This window comes from Gambusia affinis, linkage group LG02 (genome assembly GCF_019740435.1).
Source record: "Gambusia affinis linkage group LG02, SWU_Gaff_1.0, whole genome shotgun sequence".
NCBI lineage: Eukaryota > Metazoa > Chordata > Actinopteri > Cyprinodontiformes > Poeciliidae > Gambusia > Gambusia affinis.
Genome location: NC_057869.1, coordinates 2,987,947 through 3,011,710, shown reverse-complemented (window position 1 = coordinate 3,011,710; position 23,764 = coordinate 2,987,947). Strand labels below are relative to the sequence as shown.

The 23,764-nt window shown below is 38.1% G+C and overlaps 2 protein-coding genes across 8 annotated transcripts in view; one reads left to right on the top strand and one right to left on the bottom strand.

Moving 5' to 3' along the window:
• Positions 1 to 563: 563 nt before the first annotated feature.
• On the top strand, positions 564 to 13,005 carry LOC122845115 (mucin-17-like). 2 transcript variants are annotated; one of them, XM_044141188.1, is made up of 4 exons: positions 564 to 683; positions 1,025 to 1,071; positions 5,732 to 7,915; positions 10,549 to 10,870. In XM_044141188.1, exons 3-4 carry the CDS (start codon positions 5,740 to 5,742, stop codon positions 10,719 to 10,721), a joined length of 2,349 nt encoding a protein of 782 aa, XP_043997123.1. In that variant the 5' UTR covers positions 564 to 683; positions 1,025 to 1,071; positions 5,732 to 5,739; the 3' UTR covers positions 10,722 to 10,870. The 2 variants fall into 2 exon arrangements, with proteins under 2 accessions (XP_043997123.1, XP_043997115.1); XM_044141180.1 differs by having other exon boundaries at positions 5,732 to 13,005.
• The window catches only part of LOC122845129 (non-muscle caldesmon-like), a 32,842-nt gene continuing 14,086 nt past the window's right edge, over positions 5,009 to 23,764 (bottom strand). For 3 of the 6 annotated variants that reach the window (XM_044141231.1, XM_044141198.1, XM_044141240.1), the window contains 13 exons: positions 23,189 to 23,409; positions 22,420 to 22,558; positions 20,376 to 20,643; positions 18,655 to 18,777; positions 18,506 to 18,529; positions 17,681 to 17,722; positions 17,399 to 17,430; positions 17,125 to 17,209; positions 16,389 to 16,529; positions 16,167 to 16,265; positions 14,979 to 15,062; positions 13,300 to 13,399; positions 5,009 to 5,198 (listed from right to left, as the gene is read on the bottom strand). In XM_044141231.1, the coding sequence (XP_043997166.1) occupies positions 5,173 to 5,198; positions 13,300 to 13,399; positions 14,979 to 15,062; positions 16,167 to 16,265; positions 16,389 to 16,529; positions 17,125 to 17,209; positions 17,399 to 17,430; positions 17,681 to 17,722; positions 18,506 to 18,529; positions 18,655 to 18,777; positions 20,376 to 20,643; positions 22,420 to 22,558; positions 23,189 to 23,409 (1,384 nt within the window). In that variant the 3' untranslated portion in view covers positions 5,009 to 5,172. The remainder of the gene's footprint in view (positions 5,199 to 13,299; positions 13,400 to 14,978; positions 15,063 to 16,166; positions 16,266 to 16,388; positions 16,530 to 17,124; positions 17,210 to 17,398; positions 17,431 to 17,680; positions 17,723 to 18,505; positions 18,530 to 18,654; positions 18,778 to 20,375; positions 20,644 to 22,419; positions 22,559 to 23,188; positions 23,410 to 23,764) is intronic. The other 3 variants (XM_044141214.1, XM_044141206.1, XM_044141223.1) reach the window with 3 other exon arrangements.

The following is a 23,764-nucleotide window of genomic DNA, read 5'->3' as shown; positions in this document are numbered from 1 at the left end:
ACTGTGAAATTATTTCACTTATAACATGAAACACAAGTGTTGTTATAAGTCAAATAATCTGCCAGTGAAACTAGCATTTTTTTTCATATTTTTTTAGTTTTCTTGAAAATTCACCTCAAGTTAGTTTTGTCAGATTTCAAGTGAACTATGATATTTGCACAAAAAACTAGTCCAAAAATACTTGGTACAACCTTAAGTTTTTGCAGTGTAAATCCTTTTCAAGTGAAGAATTGTGAGGAAAAATCAGGGGGGGAAAATATCAAACATTAAAGTTCTTATCTTTAAAAGATTCAGATCCATAAACTGAATATTTTATAGTGTAAAGTAATAATTCAGGTATTGTCTGTTTGTAAGATCCTCTGTAAGTTTCCTAATTTTAAGTTATGGTTGTAGTAACAGAGGCAGTTTGTTGATAAGAGTTTGTTCTCTTCTACTGCCTTCCTCCAGGTGGAGGTGGCCGTCGCCCGCCTGTAGGGGCTGCACCTGCGCCGTCTCAGGTGGCCCGGAAACCCCCATCTGCCCCTGCAACACACACTGAAGGCAACAGCTTTATTTTTGGAGCGTCTGCAGGCACCGCTGCTCGCTCCCCGAGGATCCAGTTGACTTCAGGATGAGGCGGCCCTGCTGCTCTCTGAGCCCGGATTAACAAGCAGAGAACAGTTTTTTTTTCCCGTCAGCTGAAGGTAATCCACTCAAAATAAGAGTCTGCTGCTGGTTCTGGTGAAAGGTCCTGACATACCGACCAGGCGACGGCCTGCAAACGTGGCATATAGAGCTTGAGAACAGCTTGTGCACGATTCGTAATTTCAAATGCTTGATGCATATCAGACATTAAGATGTATCCTCAGGAGGATGGGCTTGCAAACAAGCACCTAACATGCTGCATGCCTTGCATACTCTTGTGCTAAGACGGATGAATATGAGCATGAATCACATATTAGCTAAAACAGCTGCATTTTTAAAACTTTTCTTCTCATTTTAGTTTGAAATGAGCTCTAACGTCACGCTGTTGTTTCCCTCACAGCCAATAAAAGAAACAAAAAACACAAGAAGCACAAGCATCCCAGTCAGGTAAGTCTTTAGATTAATAATGCAAATATAAAACCATTAATTTCATTTAACTAACTGCTTTTAAAGTAGACAGATTGAGGTCATGGCCCACTTTTAACACAAAGCTAATCTTACACTTTCCTCTTTTGCTGCCGGAGTGAAAACGTCCCCGATGTCCCGTCCCAGAGCCTTAAATAGGGGACGTCTCATGTTGCAGCTGCGCTTTTTGTCTCTGCGATGACAGGAGTCACTCTGACAGCAGGGATTTGCAATAAACATTTTCTCAAAAAGCATTTCTGATTTCAAATCATTCAAGTTAAGCAAAGTTTTCAAGAGTTACTAAGCCTCACCTTGTAAAAAATATTCTGTTAGGGGTAAACTTGATTGCTTCTTAGGAGAAAGCAGAGATTATGGTTTAAGTAGAAATTTAACAGACATTCTCACAAGGCTACACGGGGCTCAGCGTGCAGTCAGAGCCTCTCTGAGAGGATTTGAGCCTGAGATTGATTACAGGAGAACTGAAGCGGTTCCACTAAGTACAGGACAGCAGGCAGCAGGTGTTGCTCTTATTTCCATCGCACTAAAATTAGAACGTGGATCTGTCCTAGAGCTACTCACAGACTCTCTAACACCTTCACTACTCAACTTATTCTGATCGCTTCCACAGATTTTCCCCCCTTTTATTTGAAAATATCAGTTGGAATTTGGAAAAACTGTTAATTCTCTAATTAGTGATGATGAATCGAACAAAAGCTTGTGCCACTAATTAAACTGTGATCACTCTGATCTAAAAATTAGAAGTTTTTATTTTTATTTTGTAAGAATATTTCTGCAGCTCTCCCAGAATGTATACACTGTGTGCACAATCCCTGCACAAATCCAAAATCTTAGCAATTATTTTTCGCCTAGTTTCTATTGCAAATATCTTAGTACATTTGAAATAAGACATAACTAACAAGTAGCCTTTCAGCAAGATATAGGAGCTTGGTTTCAGTCAATAATTCCATAATATTGATGCAAAGGTTCCAGTTCCACTGGCAGATTATTTCACTCATAACAATACAATTTTCTCGTGTTATAAGTGAAATTATCTGCTAGTGGAACCAGAAGGTTTTTTTTCAATCAATATTCAAGAATTATTTAAACAAGCTCCAATATCTTGCTGAAAAGGTTCTTGTAAGTTAGTCTTATTTCATGTGTACTAAGATATTTTCCCCAGAAACTAGACAACTCTTATAGTGGAAGATCATTTTTCTTAATCACAATCTATGTTAGTGTTGATTAATCCAAAATGTCAACAAACCTCAAACGTACGTAAATACTTACGAAAGTAAAAGGTTTTTAGATATTTCTCTACACAATTATTGAGCAACTGTTGTTGTTGGGCATTGTCCTGCATGAAAATGATCATATTTTTGGAAGATGCAGACTTCTTTCTGTCACACTACTTGAATAAAGATTTTTATAAAATCTTGTAGTAGATCCGGAAGTTGATTTGGGGAGATTTTCATCCGAAAAGTCCAACCAGCTCATATTTAATAACGCCAGCCCTGTTTTGAGAGCCAATTATGTTCCTTTAAAATTTGTCATGAAAGCGGAGTAGAGATAATTCAGTCCTATTTATTAAAATCAATTGATTAATGGTTCTTTAGAGAAGAACTTGTATAGAAAATAAGAAATAAAATATTTTATTCTACTATGAATCAGTACTAACTAAAGCAATAACGGCACAAACGAATATAGCTCGTAGTAGGCTAATACAAATTAGCTCAACATATTAGCAGTTAGCATATGATAATCAATCCATAAATATTATCGTATTACGAAGCTACATGAACCATAAACATACCTTTACATAAATTTCTCACTTTTCCTTCACCGTTTACAATACTCAACGCTTCTTATGACTCACATTGACGAAGTCTGAACCGCATCGCACCTCTAAGCTATGAAACTTAGCAAAACGATGCGCTCTCAACCAAACTTGCTTCCTATTGGCTATAACAGCTGTCACTATCCAAATCATAACACCATACCAGTCAAGTTTATTTGTATAAAATATTTCAGAAACAACTTTACATCATGAAAACATAAAAACAAAATCATAAGCACATAATATAGTGAACAGTTGTGAAAAACTAATATAATTAAAATCATCAATATACATCAAATATGTTGGTCCACGTTCCACTTATTAAGGTTCAAAAGCAACTCTAAAAGAGGTGGATTTTTAGCCTTGATTGAAAGGGAGTCAATGTTTCGGCTGTTTTCCAGTTTTCTGGATATTTGTTCCATATTTGTGGTGCATGAAGCTGAAAGTTGCTTCTTCATGTTTGGTTCTGGGGATGCAGACCTGAGAGGTCTGGAAGGTTGATACAACAACAGATCTTTGATGTATTTTGTAATATACTAGTATCCCACACCCACCGTGTTGGCATCCAACTCAGAGTAGAGCTCTGTGCCAGTTACTGATCCACCCATGGGACCATCCATCCGCTCCATTAAGAGGCACTCTCATTTCATCAGTCTATAAAACCTTTGGAAAATCTGTTCACATATTTCCTGGCCCAGTGAGATGCTTCAATTTTTGTGTCAGGCTACAGCCTCCCTTACCTTGGCCATGTCTCTGATCATGAACATCTTGTTCTTCTAGATACATCTTGTAGTTGTGGAATATGAAAGAACTTGAAGATAATGAGTTCATGGAACCTTAACGCTTGATTCTTCTCAAATCCTTGGCAGTTAATTTGGGTCTTTATTTTTCTCAATATGTTTTTTGTCCCATTTTGCCAAAAGAGGATAAACTACCTAATAATTATGCACTTAGGCCACCTCCTCACTCATTACACACACACTAATCACCTACTGTACCTAAAAATATGGTCATACCAAATACCAAATATTTGAGCACAAAGTGCAGGTTATTTCACGTTTGGGCTATGTAAAGTTAATTTGAAGACTTTTACAGATTATGCTGGTGCGACTGACATACCAGGAAAGCACATATTTTCCAGGAACTATTAGAGTTTATACTCTGGAACTTTGAGGTTCAGCAAAATGACTGCTGGTAAAGTTGGCAGCAGTAACATTATGGGGAGTAATGTTATTACATAAAAGGTTTAAACCTGTGTTACTATTAGGTCTAAACCCCTAATAGTAACAAATTTGTTACTATTAGGGGTTTAAATGTGCACAAAATTTCCACATTAGTGTTTACTTTCTGGTACTTACCAAGAATTCATGCTCCTTTCTAAAACTTACAGTTCATACTTTCATGAATCTTTCAAATTTTTACAGAACTTGAGAAATATTTTGCACCTGTAGTTCGTTTACCTTTGTCCAAAATTGAGTTTGTTAACTCATAACCGCTGAAGGTAGTTTGATTTCTTTTTACAGGAAGAGATCCAAAACCTGTCGCTACAAACCATGTGAGAATATTCAGTTTGTTCCTTGGTCAGACTTCTTTGTTTATGAACTCAAACTGACCAGTGAATTAATTTAAAGCCTCTGTTATTTGGATACACCATCCTTGCTGAATAAACTCAGCCACCCTTCTGTAGTTTTCAACCATCTTACTTGAGGTTTACTTCTATTTATTGCAGAGGTAATTTTTAAACCATGACCATCTTCAAAAGAAGACTATCTGAGTAAATAGCCTGTCATCATTTCAAAGCTGACCTATTTTAAGAAACATCTTTAAATGTCATTCTATTTCTAATTCACATGCATCTTGTAACTGTGCATCATTTTCAGGACTCAATTAAGATCTTTTGAGCCTGGAATGAATCTGGTGTTATGAGATCTCAGTTCTCAGTGGCCAACTTGTCTCCAAGCCATGACAGGGGTTATAGGAGTAAAACCAGTAAGCAGCTGAATACTATACTGGGAGGACTGTAAAAGAGAACGATTACCTCGTGATAAATAATAAATGTTTGACAGAGGGATAAAGAAGCTAATAAACGCTAAAAAGTACTTTATTCAGATTTGCTTGATTGTATTCAAAGATACAATAAGTACAGAAAGATATCAGTCCCAAAGCAAAAGAAGGATTTTGGTATTTTTCCAGATTATAGCCCAACAAAAAGAGAAGTGGTTTGTCGTCCAATATTCCAAAGAGGAGTTTCACAAATCTTCAAAGAGATGTTCAGCTATGAAAGAAGAGAAAAAAAAGACATTAATGTTATTTACACTAATCTACTAAACAATTTTAGTTTACATCAAACAAACAGATGTATGGAAGAGGATTAGGGCCAATAATTATTCTGACTTTAAATCTGAGAATTCTGACTTTTGATCTCTGAGGAAAAAAAAGGTCAGAAATGTGACATTAAAATTAAAATTTTGACTCTCCCCCCCCAAATTCTGACTTTTTTTCTCCAAATTCTGGGAAAAAGTGAGAATTCTGACTTTTTTGGAAAAGTCAGAATTTGGATATTAACGTTTGAATTCTCAGAAAAAATGTCAGAATTCTCAGAAATAAGTCCTAATTCTGACTTCATTTTCAGAATTCTGACTATTGATCTCAGAGGGAAAAAAGTCAAATTCTGAGAAAAAAGTCAAAAATCTTTTTTTCCACTATGGGTCCTAATCCTCTTCCTTATAGATGAGTATGGAAGTGGATTATTTAGTGGTATAACATTTCTCAGTGAGTCTCTGTTGTTCTGTACCATTTCTCTGGTAGGACGTGCAATGCTGATGGAAGTGTGTTACACTAATGGACTGGAGACTGACCTTTCGCAGCAGTATCCTCCCCCTCTACTGCCCAAACCAGGGAAAGACAATGCAAGGCTTCAGAAACTTAAGAAGAAGAGAGCCAAGAAAAAAGGCAGCCTCTCTCAGACGCCCATCCCCTTCCGCTCCTGTTTATCGCCTGTCAATGAAGCCAGCACAGACCTAGAGCACAGTGATCAGTGCAGCCCACCAAGGACACCAGAGTCACTCTACGTAGCTGACGCCTCTGTCTCCGGTTATCCCTTTGGCTCATTCTACGATCACTCTGTACCTGCATTCCCTCTTCCTCAGGACAGTCTCAACGGACAAACCAATAGCTTTCACCCTCCATCCCACCCAGCTGGGTTTAGGACCTCTGAACCGCAAGTGGCTCCGCTGTACGAGTGCTCCTCTTTCCTATTTGATGATGCTTCTCCCTTCATAGTTCCACCTTTGACATCTTCAGCAGCATGGCAGCAGGTTTCTGCACCACGTCTTCCCCCAGCTTTCAACATGACATCAAATTCCCATGGGTCAGTCACAACAGTTTCTCCACTTGCCATTTCGCATTGCAGCCCAAAAATATCAACCCACAGCCTGACCCTGTCCACTGGTGCCGCCAACTCCGGCATTGACCTAACGCCTTCTCACGTTGCAGGTCTTTCTCCTGTTCCAGTGCCCCTATCAGTTTCAAACACTCAAACACAGCCATTCATTCCCAGCCAGAGGGAGACAAACACTAATATAAAGGATGACTTTCAGAGACAGACATTAACTAGAGCTAACATAGCCTGCATTGGCAACAGTGCTCTTCGGCAGATGTCTTCTGAGATAACTGCCTCTAAAATATCTCTTGTCGATGCAGTGAAAGAGCCAAAGATTGAAGCCATGCCAGCTAAAATCTATACATCTAAGGCCACATTTTATGAGATATCCAAACCTCACTCTGTCCAGGATCTCACAGTGATGAACCTAGCCCACCAAGGAGCCTCTTTATCTGGAGGATTCAGTCAGAAAGCCTCTGTGCCATCAGTAAATGCTGATCAAGAACTGTCTTCACCTTGGATCCAGAGTGTGAGACCTTCGCCTTTGGCTTTCACACAAGCTCAAATATCAACTCCTATTTTTGAAACATCAAAACCCAGCCCACTTACATCCACTGTGAACCCTACTTTCAACTCCTTCCAGGATTTACAAGCACCAGTTATTAAGAAAGAGGCACTTAGAGACAATTCAGCAATTCCAACTTGGTCTTTGGGTAAACCTTCAGCTGCGACTGAAGCACAAAAGCAAACTGATGACAATAACCAAACTTTCATCAAACAACAAAACGTGTATAGGGAGATAGAAATTCCCAGTACACGGAAGAGTACAATGAATCTAAGTTTGGTCACTTGTGAGTCAGACCACAGAGAGAATATGAATATGCATGAATTTCCTGTGGTTAGACCTACAGTAGCACAGTTTGTCAACCCCAACACAGACCAGGTTGCAGAAAGCAAAGCTTCATCTCCGCCAAAGGTGCCATCATTTCTTTCTGTACCAAAAAATCTCAGCCCTACACCTTTGATTTCAGTGCAAGGGTCACAATGTCCAAGCCCAGTGTTCTCCACCTATCGCCCACCTGTAGTGGAGGCACGCAAGTCTTTGAGCTCACTTTTGGAGACACAAATGTCATTAGCAAGCTCAAAACCCAAATCCCGTTCTACATATTACGGACTAACTCCAGTTGAATATGCTGCCTATGGTGGAATAAGGACAGGTCTTTCCCATGGCAGTGCTGCGCATCCTGCCACTGATGAAAACTTTGACATCACCCATATAGACAAAACTCTAGAGGACTCAGGCGTCTCAAAGCAAGAAAAATATTTCAACGGACTTGAGGACATAACTTCCATGGATCACAAAGAACAGTCATCCCACACAGAAGTACCAGAGGAAGGGATTTTCACACACTGCAATAATGATATCACAAGGGAAAGTTGGACTGGAACTCAGGATGTTGGGATAGAGTCAGTAAAAACATCTGCAGTGGAAACAATAGAACCCAACTTTCCCTTTGGATTGGCACAGAAAATAACACTGCAATCCACAAGTGATGCATCCACAACTAAAGCCTCATACTCAGAGGCTTCAATACCAATACCTAAAGCAGGTGAGGTACACACAAAAGGTCTGGTGCAGTTTTCAGTAGAGGCAGGGCAAAAAACAAGCATTGGCCCAAACATTTACTCCTCACCTTTGGTCAAAGATTTAAATGCAGAATCACAACCTAAACCAAAAGGAGTAGATGTTCCCCTCAAACCATCAAATCTTGATCAAACTAATTTTTTGCCTGATAAAATCTGCATTGCAGTGTCCAATGTTACAAATATAAATGAACAATTAGGAAAAATGGAAATAAATCCTACTAAAATCAATTCATCATTACTCAATAATATAAATGTTCAACCAGCTGCCACGTTTATAACAAATCCAGCAGACTGTGAAACAAAAGTATTTCCAAACTCTATAGCCCAGGTACAGAGTAGATACCCAGAAAGTCAAGTTATAAATAGCAGCGCTATTTCAGGTAAAGAGTCTACTGAACTGGTTTCAGAAATCCAGCTGTCTAGTAAAACAAATGAAGGTGTCCAAGACAGAAACGATGCTGAGTTCAAATGCCAAATCAAGGCAAGCAAAAGCATTACTCTACCAAATAAAACAAATATGGGGAATACCTTGTCATCTACACCTGCAAATACAGAGCACGCTCGTGAAAAAATACCCAAAGAGCCTCTTATCCCTACCAGAGGACTGATGCTTCCTCATGAGCCTGTGACAGCATCTGTTTGCTCTGGGCAGTACGATATCTGCACAGTATCCTCACCAAAGACAAGCACAAGAATTATGCATCCACACGGTACAGAAACTCAAGTCTGTACAAATCACCAAGCTCTAAAAAACAACTTCAATTTGCTCCCATCTAATTTTTTGAATGCAAATATTTTACCAAGTAAACCTACCACAGAAACAAAAACCAACACAAACCATCCACATGTGCCAACGAAAGAGCTAGAAATGCTAACAATGATACCTGAGAATGTGCCTGTAAATAACATGGGATGGTATTTCCCAAGTCAAGCCATGCAAGCAGAAACTCTCCACGCAACTTCATTTACATCTACAGAAATGTGTACACAAACTACAAAGAATAGTCTAAACACTCAAGTGAATCCACATTTTTCTTTAGCAAACACCAAAGCAGAAAGCTTTGCACCAAAGGAGATAGGGAACATGAGTATGCCAATAAGTGAATGTAAGTTATCCAATAAACTACCTGCAAACACAAGTTTATCCGCACAAAATGGAGCTACTCAGCACTTGACAGCCCAATCAAATGTTGGTTTCCGCAGGAATGTTGACAATATTCTCACAACTGAAAACACAATTCCAAATATACTCCACATGGAAGCATCTTTAACAACATTGGCAGAGTCAGCAGTGATTGTTAAACCAGCGCTTAATGTTCAGCAACCTAGTAAAACTATGGTTCCCCCCAACCCCACAATGAGGCAATTCCCACCAAAAAGTCCACAGATAAAATCGGACAGATTAGGCAATCATTTTGCGTCAAAGTCTTCAATGAATGAGAAATCAGTTAATGGGCCTCTTGAGGGTAAAGCGTCTCCAAATCTTCAGCATGTGAACAGATCAGTAGAAGTACCTATTCACCAAATTCTTAAAACTACATTAAAGGAAAATTATGCTGTAATTGAGCCAGTTATGGATCCTAAATGCTTAGCAAGTCCGTCGTCAAAAACTAAAAATTCTTCAACACCTGCAATGAAAGCGCAGATGTCCATGGCATCAGGTCAAATTGAGACTAACATATTTGGTATAAGTGAAAACACTCAACTTGTAAAGCCCAATCAAATATCTTTGCCAGTAAATACATCTCAACAGTTTAGTAATGCTAATCAACTCCCAGCAATATCCCAAACCAATGTCCCAAATGAGAATCCTCAATCCTTTCCATATGCTGTCGTAAATGAACACTCTACTAAAATCATCCAAACTCTCAAAGAAGCTAACAAAGATTTCAAAGTCCCATATAGTCATCCAAGTACAAATAAACCATGGGCAGCAATAAGAGCTTCTCCATTACTTGAGCCAAGGGTGAATTACACGCCACTACAAATGTACCCTCCTACTTTACCCCCGTCCTATCAAAGTCCTGTTACTTTGGACAGTTCGGCAAACACAAACCCTTCCCCAACCACTATAAACCAGCTGAAACACTCACCCAGTACACCTTTTCAAAATATTACACCAAACAGTGTGGTTCAGCAGAATGAGAAGTCAGTCAAAGAAAGTATCTTAAAACCAGAAACTAAAACATCTCCACCAAACGACTCTTCGGTCAATGAGATAAAACTAATTTCCCCACTGGGAAACATGAAAACAAACCAATTTTCAAACCGAGAAGAAACTCTCTCCTCTCTAATTACTAAAACTAGCATGGCCAGTGACTCAGCTTTGAACAGTGCATCAATTTTAAAAGCAAAACCGTCAATTCAGCTGGTAGAATCAAGACCTTCCTCTGCCATGGCAGAAACAAAACCCTCATTAGTAAAGCCAGAGCCTTCAAAGCCTCTCGCCAATTCAATCCAGTCTAGTTCGCACTTGAATAATGAGAAACCAGTAGAGAATGCTTCCCTTGAACAGCCAGCAGCAGACACTGTCATGAAACCGTCCATAGTAAAAGATGCTGTGATTGATTCTGCCACTCCTACCTCTCTGCCTCAGGCCTCAGTCTCAGTAAAAGCTCCATCTCCAAACAGAGGAACATCACCGTCATCTCAGCTAAAAACTGGACTCAAAGGCAAGGACATTCTGAAGGCCATGAGTACACCCAAGGAAACGCCAGCAGTCGAATCCTTCATGAAGTCAACGACATCAACTGCATCTTCAGCTACTGAGAAAAAGTCGGAAGCAGAGGGAACATCAAGTTCATCCACTGAGCAAAAACCAACCCAGAAGCTAAAAGGCCTTAAGGGGAAGCTCAGTGGGTGGACAAGGCTAAAAAAGCACATGGTTGTCGAGCCAGAGGAACCCCAATTTCCTGATCCCGTGGACAAACCTCTGGTCACTCCTATTGACAGTGACGGAATAACCAATAACATGATGGACATGCCGCCTGCTGACCAGGATATGAACCAGGAAGTTCTTCAGAACAAAGAAGGACCCAAGGCACTAAAGATGTGGGATGCACTCCTCTTCCAAATGTTCTCTACCAAAGAAAAAATCATGCACCAAATCAATTCCAACAAGAAAGATTCAGAAACGAAAAAGGCCTCCAAAGACGACCAGGCAGCGCTGCCATCGTTTGTCAACCGGCTGCCAGTTTTACTGTACAGCCCTCGGTTTAATGCCAGGAAGCTGAAGGAAGCAGCAGAAAAGCCGCTGAATAAAATAGCAGCAGCTTTTGAAATAGGGCTGATAAAACGCAAATCTCAGGACGAAGAACGTAAGGATTTCAACAGAACGGCGAAAGGATTCGGTCCGACTAAAAACACTGATGTAACTGATGAGGCTAATGGATGATGTGATTTATCCTATGGGTGATTTACCACAAAATAAAAATTCAGAAGGGCTTACAGAGGAAGGAATATTTAAAAAATGTGAGCTAAAATTGTTGGATATCTGATTTTCCTAAATCAAAACTGTTGTATGTAGTAAGTGCATCTATACTTTAAATATTTAAAAATGTAATCATCACTTTTCAAATACTTGTTTGAAATCTGGTGATTTTTAAAATTTATTCTGAAGAATGCAAACAAGTCAAAAAATTGGAAAAGGTTAGATTACACCCACAATGTTTTTGCACTTTTAATACAAATTCAACAAGGATGAAATTTGGGTGACAGTAAAATAAAATAAAAAACATTTACTGTTTTTTTTCATAGGCAGATTCTGTTCTCTGTTAATGGTGCCATAGATATTATTTGGAATGCATAAATTGTAGACAAATTGTCATGCTCCATTTTTCTATTTTTCTAAAGTAAATAAGTTTTAAGTGTGTTGCAGACAGGCAGATTTTATTTGCTGTGATAAAAAGGGCTTTTACATTCCTGGATTAACAGGACAGAATGTTTGTGAAAGATGGAAATTAAGACGAATGAAGTTGAAATGAGTGGTCACAATAATTGTAGGTTTCTGAAAGGAAAAGGGAATGAAATGGGCCAAAACAGGTACTTGGTTCGTATTAGCCTTGCTAGATGTCATAGAACTTGAAATGTTCTATACTTTAATAGACCGGCATTAAAAATAAAACTAGAAACTGAAAATTGGTTTTGAAAACGCTGTTGGAGCTAGCACAGCAACAACTTTAGAGCTGAAAGCAGCTTCAGATGGATTATAATGAAGCTATTTCTGCTAACAGCCTAGTGCTTAGCCTGTTAGCAGAACGCTAATGCTTAAGCCTGTTAGCAGTTTAACCATTAGCCTCATACAAGCTGTATCAGGGTGGATTTTTGGTGCAGAAATTTAGTTTAGAAACATGTTCAAATGTAAAAAAACCAAACATTTTTTTCACCTATTTTATTGTAACTTTATATATTATTCCCATATAAATATTGTGGTTTAAGATAGCTAAGTAAGGGAGCTAGGAATGGCTAATCCTGGGATTCTGGTTACAGTTGAGATCAGGGACGGCTGGTATAAGTGGGCTAGTAGGGCCAAGCCCTCCCTGACATTTACAATAAAGTTGTTAAAATAAACAACTTAAAGTTAAACACCTAAAAATAAATACATTTTAGAAATAATGTATCACATTTTGTTAAATTTTCAACTGGTTGAGATAGTAACCAGGATGTAAAGTTAAAAAAGACGAGCTGGGATGAAGATGGTAGTGAAGAGTGTGACTGTAAGAAAGATCAAGAAGTTGGAAAAAGATTTTTAAGTATGGATAAATGTTGAAGATGTTTGAAAGCACAGTTTTTTTTATTTAACCATATAAACCCCATTGTCTCTAAAACCTTCTTTGATAAAAACTATGTAGAAAAAAGATGATCATGAAGTAGTTTTCTAGGTGAAGGTAAAGAAAATGTAAAAAGAGCAAAGCCCTGTTTATTACACCAGTGTTTAATGCTATCTTGTAAACTGTCTGATTTTTTTAGAATACATAAAGAGCAAATCTATTTGTCTGTTTGTCTTATTTTATTATATCGCCTATAATAAAAGTTATATGGTTCTTTATTTGAACATTTTTAGCTGTTTCACTTTATTTATACTTATATATATTAATGTAAATGCATTTCTGGTTGCAAAATGCAAAATAATGACACAGATTTTTGTTCTTTTTTTGGTACACCCATTTTGTCACAACTACACTTACTAAAATATATATTTATCAGTATGAAAAATATAGAAAGCTACTTTCATACAAAAACAACAAGAAGCAACACAAAAAGATAAAAACATAGATAAAACTGTGAACCCTAAATTAGATTAAGTCAATTCATAATTTTTTATCTACCATTTAAGGACACTTCTCACCTGCCTGGCAGCTTACATCTTCACTGCAGCCGTTACCAGAAACCTTTGCATACTTGCCGTGACCCGTTACCACATATTTATACCTCTTGGTGGAGTTTTCCTGAAATTAATGAGAAAACAGTATTAATAAGGTGCATTTTTAAAAAAAAAAAAAGGTTTTTTGTGGCCTTTATTTGAAAGTAGTTTGACAGGAAAGAGGGGGAAGACATGCGGCAAAGGTCGCCAGGCCGGGACTCGAACCTGTGACCACCGGCACGAGTACTAAGGCCTCAATACATGGGCCGCGCTCTGCCCCTGTGCCACCACTGCACCCCATAAGGTGCATTTAATAGACACCTGCACTGTATGTTCAGAGGTTTACCTAAAACTTTTCTTGTAGTGCTACTACTTCATAGACATATTTTGTGTGTTAAACTTTACCAAGGGAAAAATAATTAAATTAAAGCCAAATTAAATGGCTTAGCTAGGATATTTTTGAAAGCAAAGTTAAAAATTAGCATAAAAATAATTTACAAATGCATTAGCCATTAGTAATGTTGGACAATACGGCTGAAAAGCAATAAAACCGTTGTGTATCAGTTGATATTGATAATTATTGATTAGTTTTTTTGTTTTAAATTCTAACTGGTGGTGTGGCCTTTACTGTTTCAGCCAAAGTTTTTACTCCACGGATCTGTTTTTTATTTTTAAACAGTTAAGAGGCACTGTGGCAAAATCATAAACTGCTGCTGGGCAAGTTACTTAACAGGTTGTTGCTTGGTAACCAAAGAATGAATGAGTTGCTAGGTAACCAAAAGGGCGTGAGTGAGTAAAGCTGCATTCACACTGCAGCCTGAAGTGACCCAATTTCGATTTCTTTGACGTAATGCGACCTGTATTCGATCTTTTCATAACAGTCTGAACAACTCGGGTCGGATTCTTTTCGAATGCGACCCAGGCCATTTGGGTTTCCGATAGAAATCCGATTCAAATGTGACCTAACGGCCAGGTCGCATTCATCCGACCTGTTCGTCACTGATACTCGACAAATGTCACTATTCTGCGTCCTGGAAAGTGGGAAGAAAAACAAGAACCATGACGGACTATAATGAGGATTAAGTTGTTAATATGCTGCTCCAGTCGGACAACAACTTCAAATGTGTAAGCTATGCTCCACGGTTAGCATTTATGCTAAGTTCTGCAAACACAGAGCACTTTTTCTTCTTATGGCGGTTGGCAAAACACTGAGAACGCTGATGTTACTGCGCTCTCTACTGCCCATGCGGGACACTTTCAGGTAGTTTGCCTGTTCACGCTGGAGATCACATACAGTGTGATAGGCCACAACAACAAACATCCGATTTCACAAAGAATCGGAACTGGGCCTCTTCAGGCTGCAGTGTGAACGCAGCCTTAGCTGATTCTACAGATCTAGACTAGTGGTTGAGGAGCTAAAGTTTTTCTTCTGCCTACATCTCCCAGAATGCTGTGTAGTTCTGTTAATTCAGTTAATATTCTATATATTAAATATTGAATTGTCTATTGTTATTGATTTACAGTCCAGTCCTAGACATTATAAAATAACAGATGTGGTCCAGATGTTAGACAGATTGTCCTAGGTGAAAGTTTCTGGCTGCCGGTTTAGAAATGAACACATAAATGAATGTGATGAAGAGAAATTCAGCAGTGTTGCTGACTACCTTTCCGTCTGTTGTTGAAGATAATGCGTCACCGAGGCTTTCCCATAAATTCTTCTTGTTTAAAACCCCGCCAGGTCTTATTTCCTAAAACCAGGCAGAATCACAAACAAAGGTTTGCCATCTTTGTCTGAATGAACTGCCAAACTTCTGACAAACTGTGCCTGATTGACGCCAGATGTGGAGACATGAAGCAGTGAATAAGACAGCAATGAGAGCAGCTTTTGGATAAATCAACATGACAAGAGGATTCGAAGATGAAGCTGTTTTCATCTTCTACTTTAAACGCTCCTGGTAAAAGAAGCTCCACGCTTCCAGTCGAGCCACTTTGAGCATGATGAACAATACCTCCAGCCTTCAGAAGTAAATACAGATGTTGAACATCTGAAGAAGAGTGTTGTCAGTTGTTTGACTGTTGGCAAAAGGCATGTTGTAATAAATTCCTCAACCTGAAACTACACACTTGGAAAACTGGACATCCAGCTCAGAAATGTCCATAAATACGCCGAGGAGCAGCTTGTAGAGGGTTGCAGACATGTGGAGTTTATATCTGGGGATTACCAGCAACTGTCCGCTTTACGGGAATTTAACTTTCTCATTCTTCTAATGTTCAGACTGTGATGAACTTTTGATTTTCAGGAAATGGTTTTCTCTTGACCATATTTCTTCCAAACCTGAAAAACACAAAATCTTATATTTTGATTTAATTTCTAGTGTAAATATATTAATTTACAAGTAACTTTTAAGCAAGATTTAGGAAATTGTTTTAAGTCAGTAATAAATCTGGCTGCTTTCCAACAGATTCTTCTTTTAACAAAATATTTTTTTTTCTTATAAGGGTACAGTTTAAGTAGCACTTTTTCCTAAATATTAAGGAATTATTAATTTACAACAAACTCCTACATCTCATTGAAAAGTTACTTTTAAATTAGTTTGGTTTTATTTCAAGTGTACTAAGATATTTGTATTAGAAACTAAGCAAAAATACTTGGTAAGGTTTTTTGTTTTTGCAGTGTGACTTCTTTATTAAGTCCTAAATTTCCTTCAGAGCTAAAACAAGAAAGCTGATGCAATTTTTTTCTGAAATTTGAATCCTAAATTGTTGACCATTGTTATTGAGCCAAACAAAAAAAAGGTAAAGGATAAAATATCTGATATTATGCTTGAAATAAAAAAGAAGCTCCATCTCACTGCTGGTTTTGAGGGCGAGCCGCTCCTGCTTCCGTCTTCGCCTCCTTTCACCCACTGGTTGATCAGATCGGCCACACCAACCTTTAAACCGTCTGCGTCCTGGAACAGATGTGAAAAACTACTTTTCTGAAAAATCTACAACAATATGATGCCTCAGAAATCTCCAGAAACTTTTTTCTTTGAAAAGGACAGAGTTTAACGATGGATCATTTTGGTCGTGACCTTGGACGCAGCGGCTGAGACGATGTTTTGGTTCCAGGCGTCTCCGGCTTCAAACAGATTCTTCTTCGATGCGACCGGTTCAGCGGGGCTCGTGAGGTCAGTCAGCGCCTGACAGCTCGACCTTCCTTCCTTTGAGGAAATCTTCAGAAAAGCAAGCAGATTATGGAGCTACATCACAGCCATACGTTGGTTCAAAAGAAAAAAAATGAAACTGAAAAGCAGCTTTGAACATTTTTTTTTCAGTTTCAGTTTTTTTCAGTTAGAAACATTTTTTTTTTCATTTTCAATTTATTTTTATTTTGAACAAAGGTTATGGCCCCAATTTAGCTCCATAAAAATATTCAAAAAGTTGAGATATTCATGCATGTTAGACCAGGGGAGTCCAAATTGTGCCACTGGGGACATTTGTGGCCCTGGAGCTGATTTTTTGTGGCCCCCAGCTGCAGATCAAGAATAATACAAATTTGTTAATAAATTTTTAACTTTTAAATCAAGGTAAAAAAAAAAATATTTAGCAAACGTTTTGAAAGAAAACGACCCAAATCCTGCTTTTATAACTGAGAATAAATTTGTTCAACTGAGACTAAAAACATTTTTAAAACTAGATACTTTTCTTTTAAAATAGAAATATCTGTTAATACATGACTATGTGAATTATTTATTGCTTGAAATCAGGAAGCTTAAATTAAACAGTATCTCTAAATAATTTAAAAAACAAAAGCAGACATGGTTTTACCTCAAGAGCATGTGTGTATTCCTCCAATCGCTTATCAATCTTAGAAACAGAAAGCCGTGGCGATGTCTTCTTTACGTTGCTGGTGCTTCAAAATGAAGAATAAAAAAATAAATGTGCACAGATTAATGAGCATTGATGAACAGTGGAAAGCTTTGAAACATATGTTCTTTAAAGAAAACTAATATAATGAATTCACTATTATAAATCCAGGTTTATTTATATATTCATTTAAAATATATAATAGCATCAATAGTATTTTCTAAGTTGGACTTACCTTCTTCTGAGAGACTCGGCCCTCTCTGTTATCTGAGGAAAAAACAAATAAGACATGAGAATCACTGGTTTAAACGCTTAAAAATTGTATTTGACCACATTTTGAAACCTATTATGTATATTTGTAAGTGTACATATAAACTATGAATCTAAATTTCTAAAAACCTAAAGATGAATATCTGGACAGCTTCTTGATTTAGCATCTTTTTCAAGCAGTTGCTCAAAGACAAAAGGTTTATTTCTTCTGTCACGTCGGATCGACGTGAACGAGGCGTGAACTCACCGAACATTTTCCATCCGGTGAGACTCGACTGTTCACCTCGTCCTGTTGAGAGACACAAAGAGATGCAACAAATGAGACAGATTTTTAAATCTCATTTCATGTTTATAGATTGTTTTGTAACCTTTTTTTCTTTCCCTATTTCTTAAAAACGTGATCAGATTCTCATCGTCTGCTGTGGATCCAACTTGTGTTCAATTCACAACATTTTCAGTTCATTTAGATTGTTTTTTCTTTCAGAACAATGAGGACACAATGAAGATACGTCACAAAAGTACAGAAGCCATGAAGGGCAAATAATGTAAAACAAAATGTTTTGAAATCGTTTTACAAACTCTGATTGGAAATTTATTTTTCATATCATCTGTTTTTCCCTCTGGAATAAACTCTCAGGTAATCTTCTAATTTAATTGTTGTTATTTTAAAAAAATAAACAAATAAAAATAATAGAGAGAAACTTAATCTACATAGCAACAAATTTTCTTAAGAAAGAGAAAAAAACTCCTTCAGCTGTGGAAAAACATTTTAGTTTATTTCTGTAATACTGATCTTCACCACAAGAGGCACTACATCAACACAATTACCTTGACTAACATCAGGATTGCAAACAAACCTTCGTTCTTTCACAAATTAACAAAAAGAAAAACTAACATGATATGATTATATTTCTCATTTGTTCACTTCCTTAATGGGAAAAATAAATACATTAAAAAAAATAAAAATAAAGCAGATTGGTTGCCAAAAACTTTAAAAGAACAAAACAAACTTTTGGTCAGAGAAATAAAATTGAGTTGCTAGAAAAGTTTTTTTAAATTTATTTTTACTTACTGGGTAGAATTGTATGAGGAGTTTCTGCAAGCAGAAGAAAAGATGTTTAAGCATTTTGAACATCACTTTGTCTCATCAAACCAGTTTCTGCAGCCAAAAATAAGCAGAACAGACGTGTTGAGCAGAATGCCTGTGTTTTTACTGGTTACCTTGAATGTTGGACTCATGGGGCCGTAGCAGTTTAACGACTCCTCGCCTTCGCTGTTGTTGAGGTGAGACGCTGCCGGCCCGCCGCTCACCGCATCCCGTCTTCTCTCACTCTCCTCTGATCGCTGAAACAGAAAGCTGCTCTTGAGGAGTTTTTTATTCTGAGAGGATTTCACCTGTGATTATGTGCATCTGCACTTTTTTTGCATGGCTTTTGTGCATTGCGTTGTTGGGCAGAAGACTAATGACTAACGAGCTGCTGGTAAAAAGTGGAATTTGGTCTGGGATCTGACATCATCGCTGCTTTCGTCAGGTAACATTTCATTGCAGCTCTGTGCGAGCCAAAGCAACATTCTTCTGATTTTATTGCTTTCAACCTTGAAGCCAGACTGTAGCTTATTAGAAAAGACCCACATGTGTCTGAGACCTTTATGAAACTAAAGACAGAGAGGAGGGAAAATATGGGAATTTGTGACCCAACTAACACAGAGTCAAATTCAAACCCAAATTTCTTATCTACACTGCAAAAAGACAAACTCTATCTAAGTATTTTTGGTCTAGTTTCTTGTGTAAATATCTTACTACACTTGGAATAATACAAAAGTAGCTTAAAAGTAACTTTTCAGTAAGATACAGGAGCTTGTTTTATGTCAATAATTCCTTAAAATCGATGAAAAAGTTCTAGTTCCATTAGTAGCTCATTTCATTTGTAACATGGGAAAATGTTCTTGTAAGTATAACATCTAATTTTACACATTTCTTTACCAGTGTCTGAGCAAAATGAAATACAGTGTTTTATTATTTTAACCTCTTCCATCCACAACATGTGGGGCATGTTTTAAAGTCATTTTTGACGGGTTAAAGTAGATTTTATAAAGAGAAAACTTTAATTTAATCTTCAACTATAAGTAAACAATAAATGTTTCAGAAGTTTTCATTAGTCGCTTCTGTGACAGTCGTGTGCATTTTACGACTGTCAATAAACGATAAAACAAGGAGCGCTGTCGGTTACGTTCATCAGAATAATTCATCTAGTGAGAGGATTAGCAGGAATTACTAATCTGTGTGAATGATGATTTTCTCTTAGCCCCCCGATTGATGCTAATTAGCTTCATACCTGTTTCGTTTATGTATCAACTCAATTCTATTAGAATCCTGTTAGAAGCGCTTTGTCATCATCTAGTGGTCGGAGTGTGAACTACACCTGGTTCTGTGAAGCAGAAGTGTACACACACAGGCCCAGATCAAAAATAAAATCAAAGAAAGAAAATCAAATCTTTTTTTTTTCTCCCCTCCAGAGGGTCTTTTGTGGCTCTAGTGTCCCTTATATGACAGTAGGCTGACAGGAAAGGGGGAAGGAGAGAGGAAGGAAGACATGCAGTAAATGTCGCCGGGTCTGGGAATCGAACCCGCGACGGCCGCGTCGAGGACTCAGGGCCTTCAAATGTGGGGCGCGCTGTCCCCTACGCCACCACAGTGCGCCCCAAGAAAATCAAATCTGATGTGAATAATTTACAGACGGATAAAATATCAAACGGTTGCAAACATTAAAACAGAATCCAAATTAGATTAATTCATTTTGGGATGTTTTAGTGAATACTGAGCATCCAATATTCGCCTTTTGCTTGTTGCCTTTTCTAACTCAAAACGTGAAAAACTGAAAGTTTTAAATGAACATGTTCAAGATAATAACAGGATAAATTCAGCAGCATTTTTTGCAAACCTTGTTTTTCATTTTGTGATATTCTTCCTCCTCCGCTGGCCTGTGTGTCTGCGGCTTCCTGATGTGGATTCCTCCCCTGTTTTCACCAGCGGAGCTTCGCTCTTCTTCCTCCTCCTGAATTTCTTCATCAGCTGAAGTCTGTCGCTGCATCTGCAGCATTGTTTTCATCTCTCGATCATCATCCTCCTCCTCTTCCTCCTCCTCCTCCCACGTCTTCTGCTCCTCATCCACGTCCAGCCGGTGAGCTCCTCCACTCTGGTCGAAGTTTCTGGCATAGAAGCAGAAATATTTTACTGAAATATCACAAGTGCTTTAGAAAGGATTTATTGGCTTCTTAATTCTACCTCACTTTAATGGAGTTGTGATACTTTGTTCTATAATTTAAGGCTGAAACTAACAATTATTTTAGAAACTGATTACTCTAATTAACTGATTAATCGTTATTTCTAACATCAACACGTGAAAAGTTCAGTGAAGGGTTGATCTGCTGATTTTACTACCTGAGTAATAATTGGATATTAAAAGGTGCTTCATAGGATTCACAGGAGTTTTGTGTGGAACATACTTTCAGATGTAGGTTTTGTTTTATTTTAAATACAAAATGTGTGTAAATGTGTATATTTGGCCAGTTTTGGCTAAATATCTGCTCTGACTCTGTTCTTTCTGCAAACAACCTTTTATGAGTCTGTATTCTCCAGTTAACAATTAATCAATTACTAAATCAGTTGACGATAATTTCAATAATCAATAAATCCCAAGAGCTGTTGCCTTGCAGCAAGAAGGTCCTGGGTTCGATTCCCGGCCCGGGGTCTTTCTGCATGGAGTTTGCATGTTCTCCCTGTGCATGGTGGGTTCTCTCTGGGTTCTCCGGCTTCCTCCCAAAGTCCAAAAACATGACTGTCATGTTAATTGGTTTCTCTAAATTCTCCCTAGGTGTGAGTGTGTGTGTGGATGGTTGTTTGTCTTGTAAGTCTTTGTGTTGCCCTGCGACAGACTGGCGACCTGTCCAGGGTGACCCCGCCTCTCGCCTGGAACATAGCTGGAGAGGAACCAGCAACCCTCCCGACCCCATTTAGGGAAGAAGGGTGTAAAGAAAATGGATGGATGGATGGATAAATCCCAATGACTGATTAATCGTTTCAGCAGAAGTTTAATTCATGTTAATTTTAGAAGCCACTGCGTGTTTTCATCTTTTACATTGTTTTAATTCATTTTAGCAGCTGTCATAGAGTCGTTTACGTCTATCGGCTGCTGTTAAGTATTATGATGGAAATAATTTATAAACATAAAAAGTGACAGTTGGACATTGAGTGGGGTTAAACATCGCCCCCTAGGTGACATGGGGATTTTTTTTCTTTTGTGTTGCAATATTGTTTTTAGTGATTTATGCAGCATCTTAAATGGTTAATGTATTTCTCCAACAGTTTAAGGTTTTTGTAAAGTTTTTCCAGGTAGGAATTCTGTGTTAATATATTATTTGTGAGTAATCTAAAGTTTTATTTCTTTTTCTTTTGGTTAAACTCAAAACAAACGTGTGCAAAACTCTGGAGCAAATCAGGTCAAACATGAACGCCGTCTGTTAGTTGTGGTTGTGTCTGACAGGACAGGATGTTACGCAAACAAACGTAAACATGCTGTTAATACATCGATTTTCAACCAGTTTTCTCAATGACAGACAAAAATATAAACATTTTTTCATTAAGGATCTTTAAATATCATACCAAGTTGAATTTCTTAATTTATTGTAAAATAATCAAGAAAAAAAATTCTCCTGGGCCCTTATGACATTATTTTACAAAGTGAAGGCCTGCAGGGGGAGGATTGTGATGAAAATTTGTTTTATCTGGTAATAAAGTCATAATATATTATCTAATAACAAAATTCTCCCAAATTCAGAAGCTATGATGCAGCATTTTTGCTAAATAAATGTAATAATTATTGAACACTGAATAAAAAACATTCTAATAGTTGAAGTTTGTTTACATATTATGTAGCATTGTCACGGTTTGGGAACCGCTGCTCTAGGGGGCGCTGTGGGCTTCACCTCGTCCTTATCGTCCCTGCTGCCAGGTACGACGTCCGGTCTGCAGGATGTCCTGCGGCGTGATGCTGCCTGGCGTCCTGCGGCAGGAAGACAGAGGAGCTGTACGACGTCCTGACTGGAGTTTGGGAGCTGGATGTCTGCAAAACGCCAGAGGAGAAACGAAGGAACATCTTCTTCTGTAGTTAGCGGCTAAACAAACATTACGTTTAAACTGACAGAAACAGACAGACTTGCAGAGAGGAACTTTAATTAGTTCTCTATCAGCGGCATCATTAGTCCTATTTTAGAGAAACTGAAGCCTCGATGTCTTTTGTACAAAACTTTTTTTCCCCAACAGGAGTTTAAATAAATAATCTATCATTTTTAACTCGAACGTGATCAGAAATCTGTCAGATTCCCTTTGCTGCAAAGTATAATAGTCTGGATGGTTGGTGTAAAATATGGCTAGAATTACACTGCAGATGATAAAAGCCTGAAAGTTTGCTAATTATCTTAGCAACATTTGCTAGACAACTGTTTATTTATAGAGATGAACTGTTTACATTCATATTTTGTAGTAGAAGAGATTTTCATTAAAAGTCCATTTTGTTTTTGCCCGGAGCATTTGCTCACGTCCTCCTCGGGTCAAAGCCCCCTTGTCCTTAAAACCTAGTGACGCCCCTGTTCTAATTAATTGATCTTAGCTCAGCCTCATTTATTCTCAGAAATACTTTTTGCTTGTTTCCATAAGTGGATTACTCCATGAAACAAACTCTACAGAGAACAAACCTCTCTGAAAGTCGTGTTGAATCTTCCTCAGAGCTCCTTCCTCCTCTTCCCTCCTCCTCATCCTCATGTTTAGACTCTGATGCTGCAGACAGTTTGTGCTCCTTCGGCCTGCAGTTTTCCTGCTCCTCCGTCTCATGACGGTTCTCCAACCTGTGACTCCAGTCGCTGAAACCTTCGTCTTCTTCCAGAACAAAGCGGGAAGGTTTCAGCTCCTCTTCGGACCTGAAAACAGACCAGAAATGTTTGGGACATAGAGGTTCTGTTTCGCCTCCAGGAAAGACCAGGAAAGTACAGAAAGCTGCATGCACCACTACCCGCAAACTACTGTGGTTTTATAATGTATGCTTTTGATTTCCTTTGTTTTTGCATTTTTTCTCACACATTTGTTACATTTTCAGCTGCTGTGATTCTCTTTCACACTGCACTGTGATCCAAATCCTTTAAGCAGCCTGTTCCCCTCCTCGCCTGTGGGGGCGCTGCACCAAACATCACTGGACAGAACAACAGAAAATCCTCTGAGGAAGACACTGAGGGCAACTTTCTACTTTACAAAATGTAAACAAAATGGAGTATTGTC